This window comes from Mastigoproctus giganteus, chromosome 9 (genome assembly GCF_048544385.1).
Source record: "Mastigoproctus giganteus isolate SK-2022 chromosome 9, ASM4854438v1, whole genome shotgun sequence".
NCBI lineage: Eukaryota > Metazoa > Arthropoda > Arachnida > Uropygi > Thelyphonidae > Mastigoproctus > Mastigoproctus giganteus.
Window position 1 is genome coordinate 90,929,033 of NC_143583.1, and position 22,603 is coordinate 90,951,635.

At 35.7% G+C, this 22,603-nt stretch overlaps 1 protein-coding gene across 1 annotated transcript in view; it reads right to left on the reverse strand.

The window, feature by feature from the left end:
* Nucleotides 1–22,603, reverse strand: part of LOC150080536 (NEDD4-like E3 ubiquitin-protein ligase WWP1) — a 167,013-nt gene that overhangs the window by 124,398 nt on the left and 20,012 nt on the right. Inside the window, exons 4-6 of the mRNA XM_090382065.1 lie at nt 10,814–10,909; nt 6,544–6,709; nt 1,955–2,018 (exon numbers count right to left, since the gene is read on the reverse strand). Of these exons, the coding sequence (XP_090238191.1) occupies nt 1,955–2,018; nt 6,544–6,709; nt 10,814–10,909 (326 nt within the window). The remainder of the gene's footprint in view (nt 1–1,954; nt 2,019–6,543; nt 6,710–10,813; nt 10,910–22,603) is intronic.

Consider the following 22,603-nt stretch of genomic DNA (forward strand, 5'->3'; position numbering starts at 1 on the left):
AATTTTTTAAATTACAATAATAATAATTCCACCATGCTCAATAACAACAAGTACAGATATACCCTAAAAGGAGGGAGGAAGAACCTATACACCCTCTCTCACTTGATGTACATGGATGACATCAAACTCTGTGCCGTAATGGAGAATCAACTCCAACAGCTACTCCGAATCACCAAAGAGTTCAGCATTAACATCAGGATGCAATTTGGCCTAGATAAATGCAAGACCCATGGATTGTATCAAGGACATCCAGTCAGACAAAACTACTAGATGAATACCAGTGAAGAGATTGAAGCCATGACAGAGGGAGAGACATACAAATTCTGGGGAATGGCTACCTACCTGTTAAACATAGCAGTGCCCAACATCAGCAATCTCCAGAAAACATATGAGGAAAAGACCAGGAAAGTACTCAGATCTAAGACAAGAAATCAAATATCTGTGGCATATGGAACAAGTAATGACCATCCCAAAGAGCCTCCATAAAAATCTAGCAGCAATAGGCCTCCCAGAGAACATTTACATGGAACCGTGATCCTGAACACTTTTAGAATAGTAAGAGAGTTCCTCAACCAACAGTAATAATAACAGTAACTAGACACAATCAACCACCCCATGCACTTGGTACTAGTACCAGTCATGGGGAGGGGGAAAAAACATAAAAAGAGAAAAAGGGGTTTTTTTTATAATAAATATCTTGGAATCTTGGGGAAAAAAAATCATCAAGAAAGAGCAACCCACTACAAAGAACAAAGAATATGGACATGGAACCAGAGGTAAAAGAGCAAGAAGATATACAACCCAGCTGAGTGGAAATAGATGAGATTATTATATCCAGAATAAAAGACAAGTGGAAGAAGACCCTAACAAAATTTGAGGAATGGACCCCATAAAGACCCATGCCATACTGAAGCAGAGACTCAATAGAATCCTGTGGCAAGTCACAGACCACCTCAATGAACAAATAATACCACATTACTTCAACAAGAACAAAAAATGGTGAAACACTGGAGGCCATCCATACAGCCACATACTGCGTTGCAGCAGCAATCCATTTTTTTTTTTGGATAAATACTTGGATTATATTGTAATTCAAGGGTGCATTCATTTGGAAGAACCTGAATTGTTTTGTTTCAACTGTTCCTTGCAAATAATTGTTGCTCTTTTGCCATATGCCTTGTGATTTTATTTTGTTTCAGGTGAAAAGATCCAGCAATTCATAAAATTAATGATGTGTGCCCAATTAGTAAGAGTTCAAATTTAGTTTAATTGACACAGTACAATGAACCCAGGCTTTTGTTGCACCAAGAAAAAATAAAATAAAAACCTCTGTGTTTCTCTCCTCCCATAGATCCCAATCCACTTGGCCTTTGAATTATTTATTTCAATTATTATAAACTGATCAGTTAAAGTAAAATTTCCTATAATCTAGCCTATAATTCTTCCTCTCTCTCTCTGTTTGAATTTATTATCCTGATTTTAGCATAATTTAATAAAATGAAAATTTCCTCTTCATTAATTTTACTATCCTTTATCAGAGCCTTGTAAACTTCAATCAGCCCCCCTCATTGAATTATCCTTGTTACCAAGCTCTGTAGCCAACATACACATTGTATCTTACTTTTGGTTTAATATTTGTATGAATGTCTAAATGATAAAAGCTTAGGCTAAATAAGTGAGGTGCCTAGCTTTCTTCTGTCAATTCACCTTTATTAATAATAACGTGACTGTTAATAAACTTGGAGAGCAAATTAAAAAAAAAGACTGTTAATAAACTTGGAGAGCAAATTAAAAAAAAAAAGTGGAATTTTCTGCATGGCAAGATTTTAATAATAACAAAAACTGAACCGATTAGAATAAACTTGGGATTAAAAAAAAAAGTGGCAGAACACAGTGGTAATTACTTTATTTTTAAAAACAGTCATAATAAAAGAGTTAGACTAGTTAAACTTACCCCACTCAGGTGGAAGAAGACCAAAGGTACGATCAACAGTTTCATCATCCATTTGGTTAACCACCTGAAAAGAATATTTACAAAATGTACACATGCACAATGTTCATTATCAACTTAAAATTTGTGATAAAAAGGTAGATTTATGAAATTTTCAACCAGAATATTAAAATCATTAGCTCATCTGAACATAAAATACATAATTTGTATGTATTTTATAAAATACAAATAAAATACAAATTATGTATTTTACGTTCAGCAATTTTATATATTAGCAATAATTTGATAATTATTATTGTATTTAAGTAGTGCATAAATTTAAATATTTACTATAAGGATAATTTCAAAAGGACAGGCCAAAGTCAAGGAGAAAGCTCTACTCACAAAAATGAAAAAAAAAAAAAAACTAAATAAAACTATAAATGTTTCCTTGCCATTATACACCACGTTGCTATGTCACTACTCCTGGTGGTGACAGTGTTGGGAGTCTATTCAACTGACTTCTTATTTCATTTGATTACAGACTGTCGTGGACAGTTGTCATTATACAAATGCAGAAAAATATTGGTATTAGCATTAGCAATGGCCACATGGTGCAAGGATGCCTATGGCTTATGCTGCACTAGCAAAAAAATAAATAAAATAAATAATAAGAAAAAAATTTTAAAAAATAATAATTAATAAAAGAAAAGGAAACAGACAACATATGCATTACCCTCCTCCCACAGGTAACTATTCAGCTGACTTTTGAATTTCCCCAAACTTTCAGCCTCTACCACCCATGTAGGTAACTTATTCCAGTAATTTATAACTCGCTGGCTAAAAATAAAACTTCCTGCAATCCAGTCTAAACATCTCCCCCTATAACTTGAATTTATTATAGCCCATAGGTCTAGAAGGCAGTTTAAAGGCAGACACACAGGGACTGTTCAATTAAAGAATGATCATAATTTTTTTTTACAGCATACCTTTATTAATCATCCATATTTTGATGATTCTTTTCAAAGTAGTCCCCATTTGATGAAATACACTTACTCCGACATTTCTGCCATTCTATCTTCAAAAAGATTGTGAAAGTTATTAGCATTAGTAGAGGCATATGATGCAAGAAGGCAAGCTTATGCAGCATCAGCCAAAAAAAAAAAAAAAAAAAAAAACGCTCCCATTTCACCCTTCCATTCATTCCAAATACCTGTCCAGCTCAGCCTTAAATTTATTTAGGCTAACTTCCACAACAAAGGATGGAAGTCTGTTCAACCAACCAACTACCAGCTGGCTAAAGGAAAATTTCTGCACATTTTTCCTACAACCATCTTTCCTAAATTTGAATTTATGCCCTCTCAGGTGATTATTCTGAGCAAGAGGAAGAATCCCATCAGCATTCAGCATGATCAAACCATTCAAGGCTTTATACACCTCAATCAGATCACCTCGCAGGTGCCTGGTCACAAGACACCGTAATTTGCAAAATTTAAGCCTTTCTTCATAAGAGCAACCCTTTGTTCCATTCACTAATCTTGTTGCCCTTCTCTGTACTCATTCCAACAGCTCTACATTCTTCTTAAAATAAGGCCTCCAGACCTGTATACAGTACTGAAGGTGTGGCCTGACCATTGCCTTATACAAGGGGATAATCACCTCCTTATCCCTACAAAAAATCCCTGTATATCATTGACAAGACACTATGAGCTACTCTTGCAGACCATCTGCACTGCTCAGAAAACTTCATATCTGCCTGCACAATTACCCCCAGGTCCTTTTTGTTCTCTACCACTGTCAGTGTAGTACCACACAGTTGATACGTCACTCTGGGTTTACTGCTTCCCATATGTAGTACTTTACATTTGTCAATGTTAAACTTCATTTGCCACTTCTCAGCACATCAGCTCAACTTTTCTAGATCCTGTTGCAGCAGCGTACTGCCATTAGTGTCCTTAACAACCCTGCCAACCTTCGTATCGTCTGCAAACTTGGACATTAAGCCTGATATACCATCATCAATATCATTTATAAATACAGAAAACAACAAAGGACCCAACACTGAACCCTGAGGGACACAACTAATAACATTAGTCCCCATAGAGCAGTGTCCATTGATTACCACTCTCTGTCTTCTCCCACTTAACCATCCCTTTATCCATAGCAGCAATTTGCCTCCAATGCCACACTGCTTCAATTTGTGCAGCAGTCTTCCATGTGCAACAGTATCAAAAGCCTTTCTAAGATCCAAATATATGATATCAAAGTTATTCCCTGCATCCAGTTCCCTTGTGACCATATCATAGTATCCAATCAAATTGGTCAGGCAAGACTGTCCCTTAACAAAACCATGCTGTGTCCAAGCTACAACTGAAGTCTTGTCTAGATGATCCTGCAGTGCTTCTTTAACCAGTACCTACATTAATTTTCCTGGAACAGAAGTTAAACTAACAGGTCTATAATTACTTGTGTCACCCTTTGATCCTCCTTTGTTAATTGGGGTCACATTTGCTCATCTCCAGTCCATGGGTACCTCCCCTGAGTCCAAAGAAGCTCTCATAATTATGGCTAAGGGTTTGTTTATTTCCTTTGCCGCCTCCTTTAATATAACTGGATAGATTCCATCCACCCCGGGTGCCTTTTTTATGTTTATCTTCAACAATTTCTCCTCCACTTTCCTCTCAGTTATTACAAAATTATCTTGCTTACTGCCAGAGTTGAATACACCTCTGGCATTCCCCTCCCTGAATAACTCCTCATGAGTGAATGTAGATGCAAAATACTCATTTAGTTTGTTAGCCACCTGAGCAGGATCATCAACAGTTGAACTATCAATATCCAGTGGACCAATCTGATTCATCCCTTTCCTTCTAGAGTTTACATAGGTAAAGAACTCTTTGCTGTTTTTCTTTGCATTCTTTGCCAAAGATTTCTCCTAATCTGCCTTCACCTGCCTAACTTCCTTTGTAAAAAAATGTAAAAAAATAACAAAAAAAAAATGGCAGTATCCCGTTGAAAATTGGATGCATGGTTAGCCTACTCATAATGCTATTTCATGCATCTCCTTTTTATGCTCCCCGTGTCCCAAATTCCTGCTTTTTGAAACCCAGGGTTCCAGAAGGCAGTCTAGCACAGAGCTTCAGCAAACAGACATCAAGCTTTTATGTGACATGGGAAATGGGAGCTAGCCAGTAATGTGAATCTCCAGATGAATTTCTGCTAGAAGAGGCAGTCATACAACAAAATGCATATGATTGGATACCAGATGACATCAGCATATTGTAAGGAAGTCCCCAGGAATTGCGTAGATAGTGAATATAAGTCCCATATTATATAGTCAGACATGAAGTTCTTCAAACAGTGTAGACAGGCATCAAGGATGGATCATGGTGTCTTATCAATAATTTATTGAACATTTGCTAGTAGAGATAGGAAGATGAGGTAAGACTACACTTAGAATACTGTGTCCAAGGGTGGAGACAGCAACTATAAAGACAAGTTTTTTGAGAAGGCCCAGAGATAGGTTACATGCCTGGTGAGATTGGCAAAAATGGTATCCACATGAAGAAAAACTAATTACATGCCACCAAAGCTTGGTAAATGTGTAACTTACAGCAATGTTTCTCAACCAGTGCTCCATGAATACTCATCATTTGGGATTTCAAGCTGAGGAATAAACTTTTATGCAATTTATTTACGAGTATTCTCTGTGTAAATATGAGAAAATGAACTAAGTCAGACCTTAGGTCATTTTCTGAATTGTTTTCAGACTAATGTAATATTTATATACAGTAAATAATAAAGATTATATACATATTTTTCCTGACATTCCACTTAAATTAGGGAATAGGTTGTTGTGCTCCACATCTACTAAAAGTTGAGAAACACTGCCTTAGAGGAGTCTGACTGACATCTATAAGGCTCTGTGAGGGGACAGTAAAATGAATGAATATGAAATTTTAATGGTTATAAATGGCGACAGAACTATGGACTATAAATTCAAGTTTTGGGGAAGAGTTTTAAAGTGGATTATAGGCAGTTTTTCTTTTAGCCAGTGAGTTGTTAATTACTGGAATAAGTTACCTCTATGGATAGTTAAAGCCAACAGCTTGAGGAAATACAAAGGTCACCTATACAAAGAGTGAAACACGCAGAAAATCTTCTTTTTTTTTTGCTGATGCAGCTAAAGCTTGGGATTTTTTTTTTTGCAGCACAACACAGCAAATACTAATACCAAAATTCCTTTAAAAGTTTACACTTCATAATTAAGTTAAATGTAAAAATTGCACTGTCAATTTAATATTTAATTTTTACATAAAATAATCATCCACTGACTGTCCATTTTAAAATTAATTTTACATCTAGCAAAACCAAAGCAATTAATTGGCAATAATTAAAGGAGTTAAATGCTGAAATTCTGCAGGATGTGAAATTTAATTACTAAAGCTTCATAGAAAATTTTATTAAAAGAAAAGGGGATTTCACCACAAAGTGTGTGAACCACTTAGTTAAAATATCTTAAATTTTCATGAATAATTTATATAGTATTTTTAAGCAGCAAATCTTTGGAATAGATATATGGTAATTCAAATTTTATATATATATATATATACCCCATATAAAAACTGTTGCTGAAATTCATGAGTAGTATGTGACCATTGGGAAAGCCATAGTTGACAACTGAAAACACTTTCTTGAGCTGGGTGGTACCATGTTGTAGTCTGAGTATTATGATCTGCATAGTACACTCTGCCTTGATCATCCACTCTCATCTCCCACCTAAAACAAGCAATTAAGATAACACATTGTTACTTTACTATTAAAAAATGTATTTTATTAGTTCTAATTTAAAAACACAAATTGAGGGTCTTTAGAAAAAAGATTCAACATTTTTGTGATATTTATTTCCTAAGTCAGATACTTAAGGAATTAAACATCACATGCTTATTCAAGAAGTGCCAATGTATCACCGATATATAAAGGCAATTCTAAGAGTGAAAACGGATAACAACAGATTGGTCAGTTTAACTTCAGTGATAGGGAAAATCATGGAAGCAATCATAAAGATGCAATCCTGAGACATTTGGATATAAATGGAATTCTGAAACATACACAACATTGGTTTTTTAAGAGAAAATCATGTTTAATAACCTGGTTAGCTATTTTCATAATGTTACTTATGAGCTGAATGTAGAAAACAATTTCAACATTGCATAATTGAATTTTAGAAAAGCATTTGACTCAGTCCCTCATGAGAGGCTGTTGTCTAAGCTGGAACATGTTGAAATCATGGATAAGGTTCTAAGAAGGATCATAAGGTGGCCACAGGGCAGGAAGCCAAGGATTGTGATTAATGTTTACTCTCCAACTTGTCTAATTTTAGAAGTGGGCTCCCCCAGTGATCAGCTCTGGGACCACTGTTGCTTCTGATTTTCAAAAATGATATTGACAAAGGTAAACAGGATATGATATCAAAATTTTCAGATAATGTGAAGAATGGGAGTATGGTTAATTATCAGCACCAAGCAATGCTAATTTAGGATGACAAATAAGCTTAAAATATGTTCAGAAAAGTGGCAGCAATGTTTTAATGCAGCAAAATGTAAGGTTTTACGTTTGGGGAACAGGACCCCCAAAATTACTTACACATTTGATGGGGTTGATTTAAAAACAGTAGAAAGAAAGAGCTTTGGGAGTTATGATATGGTCAGACATGAAGTTCTTCAAACAGTGTAGACAGGCATCAAGGATGGACCATGGTGTCTTATCAATAATTTATTGAACATTTGCTTGTAGAGATAGGAAGATAATTATCCCAATGTATGGGGCAATTGTAGGGAATAGGATCCCTAAAATTACTTATACATTTGATGAGGTTGATTTAAAAACAGTAGAGAGAAAGAGCTTTGGGAGTTATGATATGGTCAGACATGAAGTTCTTCAAACAGTGTAGACAGGCATCAAGGATGGATCATGGTGGCCTATCAATAATTTATTGAACATTTGCTTGTAGAGATAGTAAGGTAATTATCCCAATATATCAGGCAAATGCGAGACAATGCTCAAAATACTGTATCCAAGTATGGATACAACACACAAAAAAAGACAATGTGCTTCTTGCAAGAATGTCCAAAAATGAGCAACCTGCTTGGTAAGCTCTGCAAAAGGGCATCCATATAAGAAAAAATCATTTAGACTTTGAATACATGAATACCTAGGCTACAGAGCTTGGCAAATCAGGCACCTCAGAGGGGATCTTATTGAGGTCTATGCGCCTCCGTAGCTAGGTGGAAAGGAGCAGCAGTGCGTAGCACACGCTTCTTGATTAGACTGGGGTTCGAGCCCGTCACCACCAAATACGGAGGATGCGGAAAGGTCAGGGAATGACCACCGCATATCCCAGAGCAATATGACCTTAGTTGCTAATGCTCCTAAAAAAAAAAAACCAAAAAAAAATAAAATAATAAAATATTGAGGTCTATAAGGCTCTGAGAAGGGACAGTAAAATGAAGAAGGAGAAATTCTTACTGTTATCAATGATTCCAGAACTAGATACCATAAATTCAAATCACAGGGAAAGAGATTTAGACTAGATTGCAGGAAGTTTTCTTTTAGCTGGCAAGTTGTTAATTGTAGGAATAAGTTACCATCCTGCCATGTATAGTCAAAGCTGACAGCTCAGAAAAACTCAAAGGTCACCTGGATAATCTACATGAGGAGGGAAACACATAGGTTGCTTATTTTCTTTATTTTATATATTTATTTTTAGATTTAATTTAATTTTATATATTTATTTTTAGATTTAATTTAACATTAAATTTAATGTTAAATTTAAATTAAATTAAACATTAGATTTAATATTTATTTTAAAATTTAATTTAATTTTATTATTTATTTTATTTATTTATATATTTATTTATACTTTTTTTTTTTGGCCAGTAGCAAAAGCCTGTAGTTTCCTTGCATTATATGGCAAATACTAATACTAAGTACTATTAGAGAAAAATCTAATGCTAGATCTAATATAGTTGGGGAAGGATGTTGCATTGTTGTTATCCATTAAGAATTATTAATATGTATAATTAACCACTCTTTTACCACGTGGAGTTTTTAATATATATTTTATTAAGCATAGCCTAAACTAATATATACAATAGTGTGACGTTTCGGGTATCTTGCCAATACCCATCATCAGACTGTGCTGCTGACTGCCCTCAGATTTGAAGAGAAATGTCATCCCATTTCTCTTAAGGTCTTCAGGTCAAATTCCACACTATTGTATATATTAGTTTAGGCTATGCTTAATAAAATATATATTAAAAACTCCACGTGGTAAAAGAGTGGTTAATTATACATATTAATAATTCCTAATGCTAGAATTTCTACTTCTGTCACAAATGTTATTAATTTTCACATTACTTTGAATTAGCTTGCAGTTCCAACTACTTCTTGCTTAACAATCAGCCTTCATTATCTTCTTAAATTTTTGATATTATGCATTCTTTATTCACATACAACCATTTTCTTTATAAATATATATTTTTCTTATAAATTTAAACCTACAGTTTTTAGGGTCGCCACTAGTGTGCACAGAAAGTTAGGCTCCTGGGCAACCTAAGTACAAACTTTATATTCTTCATTCAAATATTTTTAACTTTCTAATGTCTATTTATTTCAACACTCTTAGCTATTAAGGTACCTGAGGGCTGGATGATGTTTATCTCAATTTTAAAATCCTTATCAGCAAAATTGATAGACATTTACTTTTGATACTACAGCAAAAATTTTCTATACAAAATAAAGAGGTAGGATAGGATAATTTTAGTGAGTGAATTTGTATCTTGAAATTGCAGCATTCTAGCGAGTTGTGATTTGTTAACAATATATCCAGTGACTCGTCTGGACGCAGTGATACATAAATTATCCATTTATCTGCAGTCAGCCTGAGTGTGTTGAACAGAAACTGTTTATGTGTTTCATCACATTTTAAAATAAGTGATTTTACTGAGCATTGAATTTGCATCAAATTTTGTTCAAAATTAAGGAAAAGTGGAACAGAAACCTAAAATGTTAAAACCAGCTTTTGAAGAAGATTTTTCAAATTTTTTTTCAGAATTTCAGTGGTTTAAAAACTATAAAGAAGTATACTTTTCCATCAAAACCAATTCAAAGGTAACAAGTCTCTTCCAAGAAAACCTGGAGAAGAAGAAGAAGACTTACTACATGCTCAACTTTGTCTTGTTACCTTTTCAACAAGATCAAAAAATTTGCATAAAATAATTATTGTAACTATCCCACTTTAAATTAAGCTAGATCTGAAAATCAACAAAATGCCAATTATTTAGCATATTAGACTTGCCTTTGGTAGGAAACAGGTTTAAGTCTTTTGTCTATTTTTCTACTTCAGGAACTTAATAAACTTGCATAAATAACATGAAATCAAATATTTAATTTTTAAATTTTTAAGTATTCATCCCAATAATGCCTTTCACACAATATACTTTGAGACCTTTAACATTTTTGTTTAAATAAAATTAACTCTGAATCAAGGATTGAACTGCTGCAGCATTGCATTATATATTAGTACTGATAAAGGGATGTAAGTCTTTTATGTGAAAAACATATTCCCCCAGGTTATAAAAGATAATAATGCAAGACTTTTGTGAAAAACTCATTCCTGCAGGATGTGAAAGACAATATTTGAAAGATAATTTCTGTGCAGGATGTTTATTGTTATGTGTATATTTCAACAAACTACATGTTGATGCTAAAATACTGTACAATCATTATGGAATTTGTATAAAATAATTATCATAGTTGTCACAATTCATGCCCACTTACAATTATTATATAAATGTCACGATGAAAAGAAAAAGTACTAACCCAGAAGGTAATGGCCGAGGTCTCTGCCAAGTTGTTGTACGAGTATTATGATCAACATAATATTTCCGGCCTTTAAAATCATATCGTTTCTCCCAGCTGCAAAATTAAAGATATATGATAGAGAAATGGACTTGATAAATAAAGATATTAAAACTTTTTAAAGTTTTTATAAGGCAAACATGAGAATTCAACTACAATGACCTTCAACAATATACTTTTGAAGGAAGCAAGGAAACAAACATAAAATTGAAGGAAATGTTAAAAAATATTTTCATCAATAAATATATTGAAAACAAATTAAAAGACTAATATGCAGGTCAGTATGTAATATGTAATGTTATGTATTTTGTCTGAGAGTGTGGAATTAACAGCTATTTCTGTTTTTTTGGAGGAAAAAGTCTTAACAAATTCCATCAGTAATTGAAAGATTTTAAATGACATTTGCATTTTAATTGTATAAAATATGTTCTTTAAAATTTGGATAATTAAAATAAAATAAGTGAAGATGGTGTATAAACAACTATTCTGAACTTTGATAATTAAAAGGATATGAATGATGACAGTAAGAAAGCACAATGAAATGGATCTTAATCGTTGCATGCTTGAATTATGGATAATATGAAATGAACCAGAAATAAAGCATCGCCACCGATTTATATACTACACATATTTTAATAATGAAATGGTGGCTTTCAAGATACAGCACTAAGGAAAAGTAGAGTATGATGGCAGTTACTGATAAAATGCTATTAGCATTAGTAAAGGCACATGATGCAAGAAAGCAAGCTTATATAGCATCAGCAAAAAAAAAAAAAAAAAAGCTTCTCATTTCACCCATCCACTCGCTCCAAATGTTTGTCTAGTTCTGCCATGAATCTATTTAAGTTATCAACTTCTACAATGACAGATGGAAGTTTGTTCCAGCAATAAACCACACACTGGCTAAAGGCAAACTTCTGCACATCAATCCTACAACTGTCTTTCCTAAATTTGAATTTATGCCCTCTCAAGGCGCCACCGTAGCCAGGTGGGAAGGAGCAGCAGTGCGTAGCACACGCTTCTTGATTAGACCGGGGTTCGAGCCCGTCACCACCAAATACGGAGGATGCGGAAAGATCAGGGAATGACCACCGCATATCCCGGAGCAATATGGCCTTAGTTGCTAATGCTCCTAAAAAAAAAAAACCAAATAACAACAATAACAATGCCCTCTCAGGTGATTATTCTGAGCAAGAGGAAGAATCCCATCAACATGCTCAAACCATTCAAGGCTTTATACACCTCAATCAGATCACCTCGCAGGTGCCTAGTCTCCAGACACCGTAATTTGTAAAATTTAAGCCTTTCTTCATAAGAGCAACCCTTTGTTCCATTCACTAATCTTGTTGCCCTTCTCTGTACTCATTCCAACAGCTCTACATCCTTCTTAAAATGAGGCCTCCAGACCTGTATACAGTACTCAAGGTGTGGCCTGACCATTGCCTTATACAAGGGGATAATCACTAGAAATCACTAGGGGATAATACTAGAAAAATTCCTGTATATCATTTACATTGACAAGTTCCTGTATATCATTGACACCATGAGCTACTCTTGCAGACTATCTGCACTGCTCAGAAAACTTCATATCTGCCTGCACAATTACCCCCAGGTCCTTTTCATTCTCTACCACTGTCAGTGTAATACCACACAGTTGATATGTCACTCTGGGGTTACTGCTTCCCATATGTAGTACTTTACATTTGTCAATGTTAAACTTCATTTGCCACCTCTCAGCCCATCTGCTCAACTTTTCTAGATCCTGTTGCAGCAGCGTTCTGTCATTAACAACCCTGCCAACCTTCTTTTGGCTGCAAACTTGGACATTAAGCCTAATATACCATCATCAATATATATTTAATAAATACAGAAAACAACAATGAACCCAACACTGAACCCTGAGGGACACAACTAATAACATTAGTCCACGATGAGCAGTGTCCACTGATTACCACTCTCTGTCTTCCCCACTCAACCATCCCTTTATCCATAGCAGCAATTTGCCTTCAATGCCACACTGCTCCAATTTGTGCAGCAGTCTTCCATGTGCAACAGTATCAAAAGCCTTTCTAATATCCAAATATGATACTAAAGTTATTCCCTGCATCCAGTTCCTTTGTGACCACAACATAGTATCCAATCAAATTGGTCAGGCATGACTTCTCCTTAATAAAACCATGCTGTGTACGAGCAATAACTGAAGTCTTGTCTAGATAATCCTGCCGTGCTTCTTTAATCAGTGCCTCCATTAATTTCCCTGGAACAGAAGTTAAACTAACAGGTCTGTAATTACTTGTGTTGCCTTTGATTCCTCCTTTGTGAATTGGAGTCACACTTGCATTTCTACAGTACATGGCTATCTCCCCTGAGTCCAAGGAAGCTCTCATAATTATGGCTAAAGATTTGCTTATTTCCTTTACTGCCTCCTTTAATATGTTTGTTTGTTTGGTTTTTTTTAGGAGCATTAGCAACTAAGGCCATATTTCTCCCGGTATATGCGGTGGTCATTCCCTGACCTTTCCGCATCCTCCGTATTTGGTGGTCACGGGCTTGAACCCAGGTCTAATCAAGAAGTGTGTGCTACACACTGCTGCTCCTGCCCACCTGGCTACGGAGGTGCCTTCCTTTAATATAACTGGATAGATCCCATCCACCCCAGGTGTCTTTCTTATGTTTATCTTCAACAATTTCTCCTCCACTTTGCTCTCAGTTATTACAAAATCATCTAGCTCACTGCCAGAGTTTAATTCACCTCTGGCATTTCCCTCCCTGAATAACTCCTCATATGTGAAAGTAGATGGAAAATATTCATTTAGTTTGTTAGCTACCTGAGGTTAGCTACCGATGGTTCAACTGTTGATCATCAACAGTTGAACCATCGACATCCAGTGGACCAATGTGATTCATCTCCTTCCTTCTAGAGTTTACATAAGTAAAGAAATCTTTGCTGTTTTTTTTTTTTGCATCGTTTTCCAAAGATTTCTCATAATCTGCCTTTGCCTACCTAATCTCCTTTGTGACTTGGTTAGAGACTAGCATAGGCTTCTGTGTCACCCATTAATTTATATGTATGCCATGCATTTTTCTTCTCTACCACATGTCTCATTAGTTCATCTGACATCCATTTAAGCCTAAACCTTGAAAAATATTTCTTAGTTGGTATGAAAAGCCTAGTAGCTTCCAAGGTTAATTCTTTGAATGCTCCCCATTTTGAATTTGCTGTTGATAAAATCATCAGTTGGTCCCAGCGTTTAGAATTTAAATACTGTCTCAGACCTCCGTAGTCACCTTTACGAAAGCAAAAACCCTTCCCTTTACCCCTGATGGTAGTTACCTCTTTGAGTAAATCCCACTTCAGCACACTGTGATCACTGCCACCTAGTGGTTCCTTTATCTGCAGATTCTTAATGCATGAAGAATCACTATTGATAATCAGATCAAGAGTATTACTACCTCTAGTTGCCTCCCAAACATGCTGCTGTAAAAAACAATCATCCAATAAATCCACAAAAGCCTTGCTAATGTGTGAGTGACCAACCCACAAAGTCCAGTCAATATCTGGGAAATTAAAATCTCCCAATATAAGACTCTCTTATTTACTGGCCCACTCTATTTCCCTGTACAGTTGTTCCTTATACTCATCAGAGTCATTAGGCCTATAACACACTCCTACTCTCAATTTTGCTTTCCCAGTGCTTATGTCACACCAAACTGACTCGACACTGCATTGTCCAGCCATGTCGACTGGCTGTACTTTCTTGGATTTTATGTGTTTCTTAACTAACAGCATAACCCCTCCTCCTTACTAACCTGTCTATCCTTCCTTTATACATTGTACTCCACAAATTCCATTTCTGCATTATTTTTATCTGTGTGACACCATGTCTCTGATATCCCAACAATATCTGCCTTTGATGTTTTGTAGCATCTCAAATTTATCAAATTTATTTACCAAACTCCTAGCATTGGTGTACAGGCAAGTATACATGCACCTGTTCCTATTCTAAGCTACCCTAACACAGCCCATGTATTTACTTTTTCTGCAATGACTCCCAGCAGTCTCTGGAATCCCCTGCACTTTGTTTTCCAGGCTGTTGTTCATTTCAATAGAAGCAGTGCAAGAATCACTTTCACCTCTGCCAGGGGCTACTGTAAATCTATTAGTCCATGTATCCCCCCCCCATGCTAGCAGTTTTCCAACCCCTCCTAAATGTGCCAGTTCCTATATTATCATTCTACAGTAATATAATTTGGTCCAATTTGGCATCAGAGGAATTCATATATATGTATTTTTATTATTATTATTATTTATTATTATTATTATTAGCTATGTGGTACAAGGAAGCCTGAGGCTTATGCTGCACCATCTAAAAAAAAAATTTAAGAGTTACTCTGAGAATCAGAAGTAGAAGGGAATCACCAAAAAGAGAAGAATTATGATATCCAGCTCAGGACCCTGGGTGTGCCAAGCCCATACTCACCAGATGTGAGCCCCTGGGGTTGAATTTTTATTTAAGGAAGGCGTAGAGTTCAGCTAGATCAGCAGTATTTCCAATAATGTGTGTAAGTGATAATATTTCTTGCAGTAGTGACTGAGAGTGGAAAGTATTTTTTCAGAAATGGGAATAGTGTGTACAATCTAAGAGTATATGTTTGACTGTAAATGTTAATGTACAATGTATGGATCAAGGTGAATCATCCCCCATGAGAAGAAACATATGGGTTAGGTGTGTATGTCCTATCCTTAGTCTTGCTAGTACAACTTCTTTCTGTCTGTTTTGTCTGAAACTCGAAATTGATAATGCTGGTTCCTCTTTGATTTGGATCAATTTGTAATTCCTTTGTGACTTTCATATTTCTGACCACTGAAATGTACAGACTTTTTTTATATGCTTCAAATAATCCATATATGGTACTTGGTAAATTGCTAGCTAGTGTTGTACTGTTTGGTTGTTTGGCTGCCTGATCTACTCTCTCATTACTTGTGATACTAGAATGCTCTGGAATCCAGAAAAATTTCACTGAATGATTTTCATTCTGTATATGGTTTAAACAGGAAAGGATTTGTTTTATGATGGGATGCAATATTGAAAATTTATTGTCCAATGCAGACCCAGCACCTATGGAATTGGTGTGTATCATACTGCTAGCTTTGTAGATAGTGTTAATATTCTCTAAGGCTAATTTTATTGCATATAACTCTGCAGTATAACTGTTACATTCAACCGGTAGTGATATGGAGACCAATGGTAGAACCTATTTTCGTGCCATCTGAATATATTAGGCAGCTTTGCGTATTGTTGGGGGCATGTCCTTTATGTAGTTGTTTAACATTTTCATCTGCAAGGAATTTATTTCTCCACTGCTGAAAATAGCTATCACAGTGAGGGAAATTTACAGAACAAGGTGGATCAGGTACACCAGTCTCTTGAAGTATATTGTCAAAAATTAATATTCCAGGCAAATCTTTTAATTTAATACCGGTGAGTCTATTTTCAGTCGACTTACTGTTATAGAATGCTGTCCATTTAGAGTTGAAAAGCAATGGTTGAACAGGATAGGCTGGAGGCTTTGAATTTTGGCTGCATAATTGAGGAGCAGCATTTTTCTTCTAAGGTGAAGTGAAGGTTCATGTGCCTTAACATACAGATTCTGGACAGGGGATGTTTTAAATGCACCTAGAGCAGTACAAAAGCACTCTGTTGGATGGTATTGTCTGGTTAGTGCATTTTTCCTAGCTGAGTAATAGACAACAGCACCATAATCTAAACAAGACCTGATAAGAGCATGATACAAATGTAAAAGTGTGTATGTATCAGCACCCCATGCCATAGCAGAAATGGGTCTAAACATATTAATTTTCTTCAAAAAAAGTTTGGAGGTATGCTATATGTGAAACAAAGTTAAGTTTGGTGCCCAACATTAAATCTAGGAAATGAAGATTACTGGTGAGAGGGATCAGGTGGCTTTTTAATCTGAGTTCCAGTTTTGGGTGTAGCTTACGTTTTTTTCAGAAGTGAGATGCAATTGTTTTTGTTCTGATAAATGATATCCATTCTGCAGTGCCCATGTCACTAACTTATTTATGGAAAAGTTGCAGCTGTCTTTCAATGGTATGAATATTTTGTGAATGGCAAGATATAGTAAGATCATCTGCATACATATATAGTTCTATAGTATTGGGGATGTTCTGTGTTATGGTGTTCAGTCTAAGTGAATAAAAAAGGGTAGACCTAAGTACTGATCCTTGTGGGACATCTTCTTGAGTGTAGGAGGATCAAGAAAGTATAGACTGATAGCAGATCTGAAAGGTTGTGTTGAATAAAATTTCTAATGAATTCTGGTACGTGCCCTTGTAATCCTACAGAAAAAAGTTCTCTCAATATGTCATACCTCCAGGTAGTGTCGAAAGTGTTTTCAATATAAAGGCTTACCATTACAGGATGTTCATTTTTGACATAAGCATTATGGATGTTAGTTTCAGCTTTCACCATTAGATCTAAGGTGGATCGCTTTAGTCGGGGAATCCAAACTGATTGTTATTCATTAGTGTTTTAGTTTCAAGGACCCAGGTAAGCCATCTATGTATCATTCTTTCTAGAGTTTTACTTAGACAGCTGGTGAGGGAGATAGGTTGGTAATTTTTCAGGGGTGATCAATCTTGTCCTTGTTTATGAAGGGCTAAAATGACAGAGTGATGCCAGGAAGAGGGATATGTACCTTCAAGGAAATTCCAGTTATAGAACATTAATAGTAAATTCAAGGCTGTAAATATTTCAGCATTGCATAATAGATTCCATCAGGTCCAGCCACACTACACTGTTGGGTGATCTATTTAATGCTGTTTGCAGTTCAGATGGTTCACTACAAACAAGATATTGGGTAGTAGGGAAGTTTATCTTGTACTTTTCTGCTAAAGCTTTGATTTGAAGAAAAGAGTTATCATATGCTGAAGTGGCAGATGTTTGGGAGAAAGTCTCTGCAAGGGCATTAGCTATTTCTTGAGAAAAAGACATTTCCTGTCCTTTCTTGGTTAAGAAGGGAGCAGGAGGAGGCAGATATTTACCATTTAGTTGCTGAATCTTTTTCCAGATAAGTCGACTGCTAGTATCCTTTGTGACAGTGGAGGCGAACAGTATCCATGAATCTTTTTTGACTTTTCTTCTAATTTGTTGAGTTTTTGCCTTAAGCCTTTTATACTGAATTAGGTTGTTGGTGGTTGAAAACTTACAGAACAGGTTCCAAGCTTTATTTTTTTCCTTTTTGGCATTGGTACAAGCTTCATTCTACCAGTGTTTAAGGTTTTTGTTTACATGCATGCAGCAGTTGGCTATCAAAGGAAAGGTGGGTTGAATAATTTTCCCAATCTGCTTTGGAGAATTTCTATTTTACCCAATTATCAGGGCACAGGGTTTGTAGCATTTGAATTCTACATATAATTGGGAAGCGATTGCTATTGTGTGGATCATTTAAAACTCTCCATTCTATACTCAGATACAATATGGGAGAACAGATTGTTAAATCAATTGCTGACATAGATCCAGTGGGAAGGTGAGTATAAGTATTTTGACTAGTGTTTAGTAATGTTAGGTTCAGTTGGTTTAGTATCATTTCTACGAAGCATCCTATATTGGCGATGTGGGCAGATCCCCATAGTGGATGATGCACATCGAAGTCACCAAGGAGACAAAAAGGTGGTGGTATTTGTTTTATGAGGTCTTCTAGTCCTTTGAACATGGAGATGTTGTTAGGTGTACGGTACAGTGATACTAGAGTTTGTCCAACTGATACATGTACTGCAAAAGCTTCTAAGTGGGTCTAAAGCGGAATGTTTCTAGAAGGTATTTTATAGTCAACTAAAATCACAATGCCTCCACGTGCAGATAATAGAGAGTTTCTATCTTTCTAAGTTGTAAAATTCTTAATTGATGGAATTACTTGTGGAATTAGATTAGTGTCACAATGCCTCCATGTACAGATAATGGAGAGTTTCTATCTTTCTAAGTTGTAAAATTTTTAATTGATGGAATTACTTGTGGAACTAGATTAGTGTCTTGTAAGCAAATGGCTACTGGCCTATATTGGGAGATTAAATCATAGATGTCATTAGATTGCTGCATAAATCACTACAATTTCATTGTACAATGTGCTGCATTATCTGGGTTTGAAGAGGGAAGCTGAGTCTGTCTGTTTCTTGTGAGTGGTTTGCTTTTGATGGTCATATTTCATTTTACCTTTTCTAGGAAAAAGGGGCATCCAGTATCTGTACTCTCTTCTACATCATCATCAGTTTGACTACGTGAAAATCCAGTCTCCACGTCATCTTCTGCATGAAGATCAAGTACTGTTTCATTTTGTGCAGTTATATTGTCAGAGTCTATGCTGTTTGAATTTGACTGTGGCAATTCAGTAACTTGTTGCCTTCATGATTTATTTGGCATTTTATCATATAATGTAATTTTAGGCAGAACTGTGGTGGGGTATTATTTATTTCATCAACTAAAACAGGTTTGGTGGTAGGTTGATCTGCTCATAGTACAGATCATGCCCATTCTGCAATGAATGTATTATTAGGCAGAATTGATACCTCAGTTTGGGTGGAAACAGCTTGGCACTTTTGTATAGTGGAAGCACATTTGCATTTTGGGATTGTTGACTTTATTTTCTTTCTTGCTTCTTGATATGTGACCTTATTTTTGATCTTATAATTTTGTATTCTTTTTTCCATTTTCTAGACGTCGCATGATTTGGAATATGCTGGATGATTGCTCTTGCAATTTGGACATTCTGGAGACTTTGCAGTGCACTGTGTTTGTGAATGAATTTTTGACCCACAGTTAGAACAAGTAATTTTGCCTCTGCATGTCTGAGAGTGACCAAATTCTTGGCACTTGAAACATCTTAGAGGGTTTGGAATGTGTGGTCAGATATGGCAGTGTAGGTAGCCTGCTTTAACTGAGATCAGCAAATTAGCTGTACTAAAGGTCAATATAATATTTCATATTGGAATAAGCTTATCATCCTTCTGGATGATAATTTGCCTTACTTCAGTTACCTTCTGTTCTTGTAATTCCACGACTATCTCTTATTTGGTGACATTAAATAAATCCCACTCACTTATCACTCCTTTTGAGGAGTTCAATGCGGCATGATTTTGATTGGGATTGCACTTATATAGAGAACATTTTTAATAATAATTCAGAATGCCTTGCTTGCATGGTTTAAATTAATAGATGACCTGAGTGGAGTCATTTTACTATTTCTGGTGTACCTGCCACATTTTCAAGATATCTATGGATGACAAAGGGAGAGAATTTGCTTACCAGCTAAGTCAATAATGGATGCATTATTGACATTACAAATCCAAACCACCATAATGGATGGTGGTTTGGATTTGTTGGAATCCATTCTCATTCTTTTTGGAAGACTGAGATCATGTTCTGTTCTATGGGTGTCAGTATGTTGAGAGCCTGTTTGCTCTATTGGTGGATATGCATCACAATCTACTGTTGCTCCTTTTAGCCCTGGGAGAGTGACTCCCTATTCCCAGGTTACTGGCCTCACCACATGGAGGCAGAAGCAGTGCCAATCACTGATTAAGTAATCAGGAACGTAGGAGAGCAGTACATTGCTAGTAGAGGTAGCAGTAACATTGCAAGTGGGTTTAACAGTAACGATGCTTGCAAGTGTAGTGGTGATGTTGCTAGCAGGGGAAAGCATATAAATCATCAGGCAACACAGAAGCCTATGGTAGATATAAACTAGTCTGTAATCAAGTTACAAAGATGGTTAGGCAAGCTAAGGCAAATTATTTTATTTTATTTATTTATTTTTTTTTTGATTTGGTAGTTGTTGGCGCATCGGCTTCTGTGGCCATATTGCACCTCCCAAGGTTTTTTGCAGTACTTTGATCCAAGCCCGAGGCGGGAATCGAACCCGCGACCTTTGGGTTGCCGGGCAGGTACTTTACCCACTCGGCTAGCCCGGTCGGCTAAGGCAAATTATGAGAAATCATTGGCAGAGGATGCAAAGACTTCTTTACCTATGTAAACACTAGGCCCACTCAATATCGATGGTTTAACTAATGATGATTCTGCTCAGATGGTTTAACTAATGATGATTCTGCTGATAAAATTAATAAGTATTTCACATCTACATTCACACATAAGAAATTCTTTAAGGAAGTGAATGTCAGAAGTTTATCAAACTCTAATAGAGAGCTAAATAATTTTGTAATAACTGAGAGGAAAGTGAAAGAGAAATTGTTGAAGTTAAATATAAGAATGACACCTGGGATGGATGGAAACTATCCAATTATATTAAGGAAGGAAGCAAAGGAGGTAAGCAAACTCTTAGCCAAAATTATGAGAGCAACCTTGGATTCAGGGGAAGTCCCCATGGAATGGAGATATGCAAATGTATCCCCAATTCAAAGATCAAAGAGTGACATGAGTAATTACAGACCTGTTATCTTAACTTCTGTTCCAGGAAAAATAATGGTGAAAGAAGTAATGCAGAGCCATCTAAACAGGAGTGCAGTTATTCTTCAGTCACAGCATGGTTTTTTTAAGGGGGAGACCTTGTCTAACCAATTTGATTGAATACTATGATGCAATCACAAAGAAACTGGATGCAAAAAATAATTTCGATATCATATACTTGAATTTCAGAAAAGCTTTCAATATTGTTGCCCATAAAACACAGTTGTAAAAATTGGAGCAGTGTGGCATTAAGGACAAGTTACTGCTATGGATAAAGTGGGAGAAGACAGAGAGTAGTTATCAATGGACATATGCCTAACTAAAAAAAAAAAAAAAAACTGGAACAGAAAATAATCCATAAAACTGAATGTAGGAGGTCCTCTCTAAAGAATAAATAAAAATAAATAAAATTTATTTTTATTATGTATAAAACCTGGATATACATTTATAACCAGCTAGTTAGAAATGAATGAGATTAGAAAGAATACTTGATGAGAATCAAACGAAAGAGCAAGCTGGCTTTAGGACAGGATTCTCAACTATGGATCACCTTCACGTAATATCACAGCTAATGGAGAAAGCAAATGAATATAAAACACCATTATGCCTGGCATTTGTGGATTATGAAAAGGCATTTGACTCCATACAGCATAAGGCAATGTTTCGGGCACTGGAAAGACAAGGCATAGATACTCCATATATTATGATTTTGAAGAAAATATATGAGAGTGCTACATCCTTTATTAGACTAGACAAAGACAGTAGCAAATTTAAAATCGAGAAAGGAGTTCGACAAGGAGACACAATATCTCCGAAGTTGTTTACTGCTGCCCTTGAGGAAGCTTTCAGAAGATTAGACTGGTCGCAGAAAGGAGTCAATGTGAACGGAGAGTACCTAAACCATTTACGATTTGCAGATGACATTGTGGTCATAAGCCACGATCCCAAAGAATTAGAGGAAAATCTAATCAGTTATGCACAGTTAGTAAGGATTTTGGACTAAAGATGAATATGGCTAAAACAAAAGTAATGATGAACAAGTATGCCACAGAAAGGGAAATAATGATTGAAGGAGCAGTAATTGAAAAGGTGGAGTCATATACTTATCTGGGACAAGTTATTAGCTGTAATAATGATAAATGGCTGGAAGTCAAGAGAAGAATAAATTTTGGATGGATAGCATTCAGGAAATATAGTCACATACTGAAGAGCAATATCCCAGTTTGTCTGAAACGTAAAATAATGAATCAATGTATACTCCCCACCATGA